Source organism: Cornus florida, unplaced genomic scaffold (assembly GCF_030987335.1).
Source record: "Cornus florida cultivar Cherokee Brave unplaced genomic scaffold, ASM3098733v1 CherokeeBrave_3.0.0_Hap2_Chr05, whole genome shotgun sequence".
In the NCBI taxonomy this organism is placed as follows: Eukaryota; Viridiplantae; Streptophyta; class Magnoliopsida; order Cornales; family Cornaceae; genus Cornus; species Cornus florida.
The window spans coordinates 76,252,080-76,262,432 of NW_026775575.1; the positions used below are offsets into that span (position 1 = coordinate 76,252,080).

The following is a 10,353-nucleotide window of genomic DNA, read 5'->3' on the forward strand; positions in this document are numbered from 1 at the left end:
CTCCCTTCTCTCTCCTCTGGTGAACTGTATAATATACGCAGGCGGGTTCGGGTTCGGGTTTGGTTTCGGGTTTGGGTTTAATCAAAGGGTATTTAAGTCAATTAAAATGTTAATTTTATTTGAAAGGGTAATAAGGTCAATTCACCATCTTCAGGGTCTCTTTATCCATTTTTCAAACTTGAAGGGGTGTCATTGTCCAAAAATATGCTAACTTTTCTCTGCTTGTCCTTTCCCCAAACCTCGGGGGGTGTCAATGTACTTTACCCAAAATTGTATTTAGAAAAGTGGTATTGAACTATAAATATCTAAGAACATTATCAATTAGTTGAGACCCACTGTTGATGAGCTCGTTTCATGACGTGGCAAGATCAGAGCGGTGGCGACCGAAACAATCATTTTTTATCCGATCGGCAAACTAAAATAAACAGGAGAGAGAGAACTTCCAACTATTTACTAATGGCGGTTCAGCTCTACGGACTCTCGCTTCCCGACCCGACAATTACCGGACACTTTCTTCTTCAGAGACGGTCCAAACCTTCGCCGACGGCTCTCGCTGCGTCTGCTCCTCTTTCGTCTCCGACCACCATTCAGGCAAGACACAATTATATATATATATATATATATATATAGGTGTATTAAATGTGTTATCTAGTTATACTCCGTTTGATTGTCTAGAAAATGAGAGAAAGAAAGTTTCTATATCGATTATAGTTTTCTCCTCGCGTGACCTAAAAGTAGTTGTAACGTGCTCTTCTGAGTAGAGCTTCTTGGTTCTTGTTCAGGACCTAAATATAATGAGATAAATGAGATATATGAGGTTGAAATTTCAGTTTTTTTACTTCCCAATACACGAACTCAAGGTTGTACTATTCAATCCAGGTGTGTTTAATTAATTAAAATTAAATCAGAAAAATCGATTGGGGTCGCCAAATCTCATATTAAGTGGACAAATGCTTATCTGAATATGTTGGAAGATAGTATAAGATTTTCTTTTTGGGTTGTGTGTAGCTCTTCTGATAAATATAGGTTTGTTTCTACGTATGTCCAGTAAGTAACTATGTTAATTTGAGAGAAATGCATTGGGCATTGTAACCATGGTTTGGAAGTACCTGTAAATCGGAATAAGGAAATGATGCCCTAACCTCTGAATATTGATAAATGATTATCGTAAAGGCAAATCGTTTGGGTCCTTTTGTTTCTATCTATGATTCTGGCATGAAAATGTGGTTTCTAGGATTGCAAAATTTCAGCTATTTTGATATTTCATCAATTTGATTAAAAAAAACCTGACTTTAATTTTGGGAATCGGTCAAGAAGGAGGACATTATTGTTGAATCATCAAATTTTCTGAACAATTTAAGCTACCGAAATTCATTTGGGCAAACAATATTCACTAGAGTTATTGCAGGTTGAGGAGGGAGGACCTTTAGTGGGGGTCAGTGACTTTCAGAAACTAGTACTAACAGGCCATTAGTGAGGGTTAGTGACTAAATGCGGCTACAATTATAGTTTTATGAAGCTTAAAAATGCTTCACAAAACCATAGTTTAATCAAGAAGCTGGTGTTGATTTGAGTTGTCACTTGCCCCACTTCAGATTAATTAAAGTTGGAGCTAGAGTCTCTCCCATCCTTTTTTCTTTTCTTTTTTTTTTTTTTTTTTGCAACTTTGCTTCTGAAAAAAAAAAAAAAAAAAAAAAAAATTCCAACAAAGTCAAATATTATTTCAAATTGCGGAGCTTTTTTCAGTTTGTTTAATCAAAAGTTTTTGTCTACAAATTTGAATGAAGAGCATAATTGTGACCCAAAACATTACAGATTGTTGGTGGAAAAAATCCAAGATTGAATGGAAATGGCAGTTTCAATTCCAGCAGCACAGTTGAAATCTTCCAAGGAGAAAATGATTGGATCGATCTGGATGCTGATATTTATCACTGGACAAAAGCATTGCGCCCTGTCCAGGTATGAATAAGGTGTGTGGTTTTGTAACTAAAAGTATTAGTGCTATTTTAGTGAGAAATGTCATTTTCTGGATTGTCATCCTTACTCCTATATACTTGTTGGGCTGGTGGCTGAACAGTGGTATCCTGGTCATATTGCAAAAACAGAGAAAGAACTCAAAGAACAGCTGAAATTGATGGATGTTGTGATAGAGGTGCGAGATGCAAGGATTCCTATGTCCACAAGTCATCCACAGGTTAATTTCTATTTCATATTGTTATTGCCTTGGGGGTTTGGATGTGTGTGTATGGTGATGCAGTCGTGTCTTCTGGGCAATGTTGGGGCAAATAGGCCTCTCAAAAGCGTGGCCTTGGTGGTAGGCCTGGTAACTGGGCAGCAGAAACATACCTCTATTCTTGCTCGATATATAATTACACCTTTAGTTGAAAAATTCTATGCACATAGTGTAATGTATCTTAGTTTCTTCTGCTGGAAAGAAAACACCGAGTGACAAACATATGAGAGGTAGAAATGCATACTTTTAGTATCCCTGTTTATATGTTAGACAAATTGAATTTTTTAAGAACGAACATTACATGGTAGTGAGCCATGCAAGTTACATGGAAATCTAAAAGAATCCAAAAGAAGAAAATCAGAGAGAGAGCATTAAAACTAGAAATGTATACAATCATGAAACATTTTGTTTCTCTTCATGCAATAGGCTACCTCAGGGCATTCTTTATTTAACACCTGACTACCAATGCCGTTACAGCCTCAGTCAGGTAGTGTATAGTCTGGCCAGCTAATGTGACACCTAGGTTGCTTCCTAGACTGCATTAGCTTGACTGGGGTGCATCTGTGGATATTTTGGTATTCCCGTGTCATTATAGTAAAACAGTTACTCTTATATTTAGGTAAAAAAAGTATTCTTCTGCATGTGTTATCCTAAAATGTCTTTTGATGGGGTAGAGTCCTTGATAGGGATGATGAAATTTTTGTACTTAGTTCTTTATTTTTGTGGGTACACGGGAGAAATTGTAAATCCTTGGAGTTTTTAATGTCTTTTGTGGATAGTCAATTAAAAGCACGTCTTAACATGCTGCCTGAACACCATGGTCCACCACTTTTGGGACTGAGGTGTTCTAAACTTGTATTGTTGAACTCTTCCATTCATTTGCTTATGCTTAAAATTTGAACTTATATGAGCAGATGGATTCATGGCTTGGCAATAGAAAAAGAATATTAGTCCTGAATAGAGAAGATATGATATCCACTGCAGACCGGAATGCTTGGGCAACTTATTATGCAAATCAGGGAACAAAGGTTGTTTTTTCCAATGGCAAGCTTGGAATGGTACTTATCTACATACCTTTCTTTAATTTTTGATAGTTTAAACCTTCCTTTCTACACACACAGTGAGTGTTTGCGTGTGTGCATGAGAGAGAGTGAGATAACTTTCTTCTGGGAATTGCAGGGATCCATGAAGCTAAGCAGGTTGGCAAAGGCATTAGCTGCTGGTGTGAATGTAAAACGCAAAGCAAAAGGTCTACTTCCTCGCCCAGTAAGTTTATCAGATCTATGGTGTATTGATTCACCTTTCTTTTAGCTGGGAGTTATTGACGGTGCCTCTTTGGTTGCTTACTTGGCTTTTCACTTGAAGGTGTCAAATGAGCTGCATTGAATTGCCGTAGAGTCAAATGTACATTGCGTTTTTGTTCTTAAATTTTTTTATACCTGCATTGGTTGTATAGTTTCATATGTGCATTGAGTGTTCACACAAAAATGCTAAGCCATTTAAATATTCTTGTGTACTACATTTTGTGTAGTCTCGGAGGCAACAAAAAATTTGTTTGTTCTTACATATTAGACAAATGTTTGCAATCATGTCTTGTAATATAAGGCCACATCATCCGCAATTTATACTTTAGAGATCTCGTTCCTAAATAATTATTTAAGTAGACTTTGGATTTTTTAATTTTTTTTTTTAGAAAGAAAATTCATTTTTGGCTGAGTTACAAAAACAGAATTAAGAATGAGTTATGGGAGTTATTATCTCATATTTACCTTCACCTAAAAGGAAAAAAAAAGTGGGGGAAGGGGGGGAATTGTTTTCATCGTTCACAAACTACAATGATAGTTATGAAGCCTAAAATTGAGGATTACCTTCACTATTTGACAGGTTCGAGCTGGAATAGTTGGGTATCCAAATGTTGGTAAATCATCTTTAATTAACCGTTTGTTGAATCGCCGGATGTGTGCAGCGGCTCCAAGACCAGGTGTTACAAGGGAATTGAGGTATGTCTTATCAATCTTGTTTCTTAATTTTTTTATAGTAGAGAAGGAACGATAAGAGCATTCAGTTAAAATCTTTACTTTTAATAACAATGATGATAGTCCAAGAAATCAAAATTTCTTCAGAATTCTGTTAGGAATGATTTTATCTAAAAGAAGGTAAAGTTTTTAAATATTAAAATATAGTTTGGAAGAGGCACAAAATTAAATCAGATACACTGGGAATAGGTATTGAGTTTTGCATTTCATATCTTTCTGGGTTTGAAGAAAAAAACTTCATTTTTCTACTCTAGGTATAGATGAAAAAAAATTGTTGACTATTTCAGTGCATTTTTCTTTACTTCTGTATCCTATTTTTTAATCTTGGAAAAGATGGGTTCGATTTGGGAAAGATCTGGAGTTACTGGATTCCCCTGGAATAATCCCAATGCGGATCTGCGATCAGTCTGCAGCAATAAAACTTGCCATATGCGATGATATTGGAGAGAGATCCTACAATGTTGCTGATGTTGCAGCCGTTCTTGTGCAGATCCTTTCAAGGCTTCCAGCAGTAGGTGTGTTACCTTTTCTTTCTTTAACTGGTTTTGTTGTTTCTTGGAACTAGGTAGGAGATTTGTTGCAAAGAAACATTGTTGGTTAGGGAACAGTTTCAGAATTAGTTTATGTTTAATAGGTAAGTATTTGAAACTAGCAAATAATAACATGTTATTGAACTTGTGCATATCATAAATAGATAAATGGAAGACTAGAGGTCAATCTTGCTTTAGCTTTTTTTTTTCCTAGTTGGTACTCACACACACATGCCTCCACTGAGGCCCAAACCCTAACCTCTCTTTGAGAAGTAGGGGCTTGGTATCGCTAGGCCACTGGCCTGTTGGTAATCTTGCTTTAGCTTTGGTTTTGGTCCTGGCCTAAATTAACTGAAATGCTAGAAGTGGTTTGAGTCTTGTTTCTTGTTATGCAAATTTCAGCATGTTGAGACCATCTCCACAGTTAATTTCCGGATTCTAATTTTTTTTTTTTTTCTAAAGAAAAGCGTGATGATAATTTTTTTTTTTTCTAATTGGTACTCACACACACATGCCTCCACTGAGGCTCGAACCCGTGACCTCTCTTTGAGAAGTAGGGGCTTGGTACCGCTAGGCCATTGCCTGTTGGTGAGCGTGATGATAATTGGAAAACTTCATATGTAAATCTGCTGAGATATTTGGACATGTGGCCTCATGTTAGTTGGTATGAGAGAATATGATCAAACTTATTTGGACGAGACCTTAATTACGATAAAGTCCTTTTTGTTGTTGAGTTGTAAGGGGCAATAACTCTTGTTCAACCTGCTCCACTTCTGTAGTGGCTGAATTTTAAATTTGTAGTCAATTGTCAAAACTTTGTAAATAACACTATTTTATCTTGCATACGGTGACCCATGTTCCATTTGAACTTTGTAGTTTAAGATCTTAAGCTTTTCATTAATTAAAAAATAACTTCTATTGTGATATACACTAGCTTTACAGAACTGGAAGCTTTTGAGACTCAAGGTAAAATTTGTGCTACAAAGTGTGAGAGTTTGAGGGTAATCAGTTCGTATAAATAACACCAAAGGTTAGGTCTTTCTACAATTAACTCCTCCCAACAACCTTGATTTACTGGGACCACACCAGGTATTGTGGTCTTTGAGAGCCGTGGTAGAACATATGGAGTATGGACTAGTTGAAATTTTCTCATAGTGCGAAACATCACATTATACATTACACTTGAAGATAAAATCTGAACAGATTTGCTCATATAGTCTAGCAGGAGACTTATCATATTATGACAAGTAGGGCTGCAAGTGAGCCGAGCCGAGTAAGGTCTTGTTTGAGCTCGGCTCAATCATGAAACTATAGTGCTCGAACTCGGCTCAAGCTCATTTGGTAGTGCTCAAGCTTGGCTCGTCCATTATTAATGAAGTTCGAGCTCGGCTTGATAGCTCGTTCAATTTTTGAGTGGTAGAACCCTTGTCATTTTTTGAGAGTCGAGCTTTGCAATAGACACATTCTGCCTTCAAAGAACCATCCGCAAGTATAACATCCTGAAACTCATTCCAAACAAGAGAAACTATGAATAGAAGAATTTTCAGACTATTTAATAAAGAAAATGAGAGATACTTTCAAATTTTCTCAAAAAGAAGAAACCCCAACTCTCTCAAAGAAAAAAAAACTCCTAAATTTATACATAAAGGTTCAATAGATGAAGAGATAAAAACAAAAAAAAATCAACAAATCAGTAAGAATAAGTTGTGTTTTCAAAACAAATAAAATCCTAACTTTTCAAAAGCAAAAACACCCAATTTATGTAAAGATATTTGAGAGAGAAGATAAAAGAAGTGAGGAAGTAAAAAAATTCAACTTACAAAGAAGATGTTCGGCGTTGTTGTGGGGCAAAACGAGCAACCGAACCAGTTGTGTGAGTAGAGAAACTGAGAAAGTAATATGAATCATGAATATGATATCTATAAATGAGAATTGAAGAGTGAGGAGTGGGTTTCAATTTTATTGTGTATCAGTGCATCACGTGGATAGTCAGACTAAGACAACCTAAGTTCTAGACTATGATGGATGTCGGCTGATGAGAAAAAGGGTGTGTGGATCACATGGGTACTGGTGGCACGCTAGCCGCAGGTTTGAAAAGTTGAATACTCCAAGTTTTAGACTAGGAAGTCTAGGATGGCATGGTGGCAGATTTTAAAAAAGTTGAATACTTATTTATATAAATTTATTGATTGATGCGAAAAAGTCTTTGAATCACATGGGCATAAGTTAGAAAAAGTTGAATACTTTTGTGTGTGTATATATATATTATGAATATATAGAAAAAGTTGTATATATAGAAAAAGTTGAATACTTCTGTATATTTTATAATTGAGTATGTCTATATATATTATAATCAAGTGTGTTCGTGAACGCATTATCGAGCCCAGTTCGTGAACGGTTCATGAACAAAGGGGTCGAGTCTACTGATATTCAGACTCGGCTCATTTATAAATCAAGCCTCATAATTCGGCTTGAGCTCGAGCCGAGTAATTAATGAGCCGAGCCCGAGCCTGAGCCGTTCATTGACAAGGAATAATAAAGGTCTCATCCTTGTCCTTTCCTGATGGTGTTTGTTCATACGTCTTGAATTAGAAAATAAAAATACGTGGCCCTAAATGTGTAAATAGGAAAATGATAGTTTGTAACATGGTTAGCATAAGCACGTGTTATACGCGTATAATATATGTATGTATATATAATATAAAAATAAACTTCCTTTGTCCATATAAGTTTCAGACTTAACAAATGATACTCCTATTTTTTTTTTGAATCGTATAGTACACATATTAAATGTTTTACATTATACATCCTCAAAACTACTTCACTTACATAATTATTTAAAAAAAAAAGATTACATTGCCTTTAATCATTTTATTAGAAGAAAAAAATAAGTTATAAAATAGTGTGCAATTATGGTAACATAATTGGCACTTAACGTAAACATTTCATTTTCCCGGTCAGTAAGAAAGTTAATAGTTTTATATCTCGTGGGTCATAACTATTATCATACAATATTATATATCTATGCGTTATATTATATGCTATGATGAATTAATTCAACTACATAATTATATGCACTTTGTTAAAACTATGTATTAATAATTGAGATAAATAATACAAGAACTATTTTTTCTGGTAAGTAAAAAAAAAAAATAAAAATAATGCAACTCTATGGATGTTTTATAATATTCTTATGACAATGAATTCATTTTATCACACTATTAATTTCATCAATATTGGAATATCATTGGAAAAAAATAAAAGAACAGTATAAAAATTATAATTATTTTAATATACTTAAACAAATAATATATAAATACTACCAAATTTTTCACCACAAATTTTTCATTAGCATCGGTATTGAACCTGTATACGTAAATATGCATTTCTTTACAATTTATGTTTTTTTTATGCCGAATTTTTAGTCTTACTTTTAAAGAATCGTACTATATTTTTACATATTACGTACTTTCTTTTTCCCATTCCACATTTTACGCTGCTGGTCATACCATGCTGACAGGGCTGGCATTTCAGTGTGGGCCAGTTTCTCTTGCTTTCTTAGTAAAAGGACTGGAATTCCCCTTTATACTAGGATGTGGCAAGTCATTTATAACTGGAGAGGCAGAAGAGCCAGTCTCTTTTCTGTCCTCTTGCATAAAATTTTGATTTACACAAATAGACCTACTTGCTATTACCAAATAATTGTTGAATATTAGTCTTCATGCTCGTTGCCACATTTACCAGTGGCTCATAATCGTGTACTTTTCTTGTAACTGAGATCTTCAAATGCTAGCATGAGCCAGTATTAACGGGATTTCCCTTTTTCTTTATTAACAGGTACAGAAGCTCTTTATGGTCGCTACAAGATTGAGATGTCTGGTCACTGTGGTAAAACGTATGTTTTAATTATGTGTTGCATGATGCATTATTGACTTCACTTCGAATAAAAAGGTGACTTGACATGACAAGATGGTCAGGAAAATTTCTAAAATCTGAATAAAAAAAGCAATTATGCAAGAAATGACCACTAAATCACTAATTATTTGTGAATTATAGATTTTTTCGGAAGCTTGCGCTTCAATTAGTCTAGTGACAAGTTTTAATTATATGTTGCTTCCTGCATCATAGTCTTCACTTTAAATAAAATTATGACTTGACAGGATGGTTAGGAAACAAAATATTCAAAAATGCATATCAGGAAAATCTACTATTTAAGGAATGACAACTTATTCTGTAGAAGTATATAAATTAACGCATCCCTTGCAAAGATCTGATTCCATATTTTTCTTTTGGAATCTATTTGTTATCAATGCAGACACCTTGACATTTTCATTCCACTCCAAACCGGACTTGAGTTGGAGCTAATGTGATTTTATGAACTGCAGATTTGTTCAGAAGCTTGCGCTTCAATTGTTCAATGGTCATGTTCATCAAGCAGCATTTCGAATCTTGACGGACTTCCGGAAAGGGAAATTCGGTTGGTTTGCCCTGGAGATGCCTCCCAGGTAATGCTGCACGATAATTTGTTTGAAGGCCAGAATATCTCGTCTTTGTCTTGTTATTCTCTATAGGAATCTAGGAATCCTTTATTCCAATTCACCATGACAAATCTTTTTCTCCATTCCATTGGGTGGTGGGAGTAGGGGGGGTGAGAGAGTTAAATATAGGGTCCGATTACAAAATGTAATGAGATACCGGACTTGAGATTTATACCTTGTATTGCAATTGTAAGCATAACTTCTGATACAGGCTGTTTTATGTACATCTTAAGCTAGTTAAATGAGTCTTTTATGTATCTTGTGTACACAAAGCAATTGGGGGACAACTCTCTAAACCTAAAGCCAGGATTTTCATCTGAAAATAATACTACAGGTTCTGTTTTTATACGTTATAGACAGAATGTAATCATCTAGAGGCATGACTTCTCCATATAGTGCGATCATAAGCATGGTTGAAGTTTGAGTAGTCTGAATTTGAGGCTACTTTTGACTTTTCACATGCTTGGATGATAATTTTTAAAGATAGGGTGGATTGTACACTGAAAATTCCCGACTCTAATTTCCTCTTCGGGATTGGAATGGACTGAGAAATTTGTCTAAACCCATCCAACTTAGTATATACACATCAATTACACGTGTACAAATATTTACAATTTTTTTATGTTAAAAGACATTGATTCATGCAATTTTATTTGTTTGTGTTTAGGCTTGAGCTAGGAAGGTTGAGCTTGTGGTAATTCAATAACATAGGCCAGTTCGAGCATAAACTATTCTTAAAAATTTGGTTACTAACAAATATGCAACAAATGTTAATGTATCCTGCGCGTATCAAGTGCTTAGTGTCTTCTATACTTGTATAGAATTGAATAAGATTATATGTTACATTCTAGAATAGATTAAAATATACACCTAGAGTCTTCTTTACTTATATCTTTACTCATATAAAATTGTATAAGATTATGCGTTACAGTCTAGAATAGATTAAAACCATAAGTTGTCCCACAGTGTGGGAGAAAAATATATTTCTTTTTTATTATAGATTTTTTAAGTAAGTA

General features: G+C 34.8%; 1 protein-coding gene across 1 annotated transcript; it reads left to right on the forward strand.

Moving 5' to 3' along the window:
• The first annotated feature begins 417 nt into the window (after positions 1-417).
• Positions 418-9,690, forward strand: LOC132306919 (DAR GTPase 3, chloroplastic). Its single transcript, XM_059804520.1, has 9 exons — positions 418-591; positions 1,816-1,959; positions 2,078-2,194; positions 3,148-3,291; positions 3,413-3,499; positions 4,118-4,233; positions 4,603-4,784; positions 8,637-8,694; positions 9,185-9,690. The coding sequence occupies exons 1-9, from the start codon at positions 457-459 to the stop codon at positions 9,306-9,308; spliced, it is 1,107 nt and encodes a 368-aa protein (XP_059660503.1). The 5' UTR covers positions 418-456; the 3' UTR covers positions 9,309-9,690.
• The last annotated feature ends 663 nt before the right edge of the window (positions 9,691-10,353 follow it).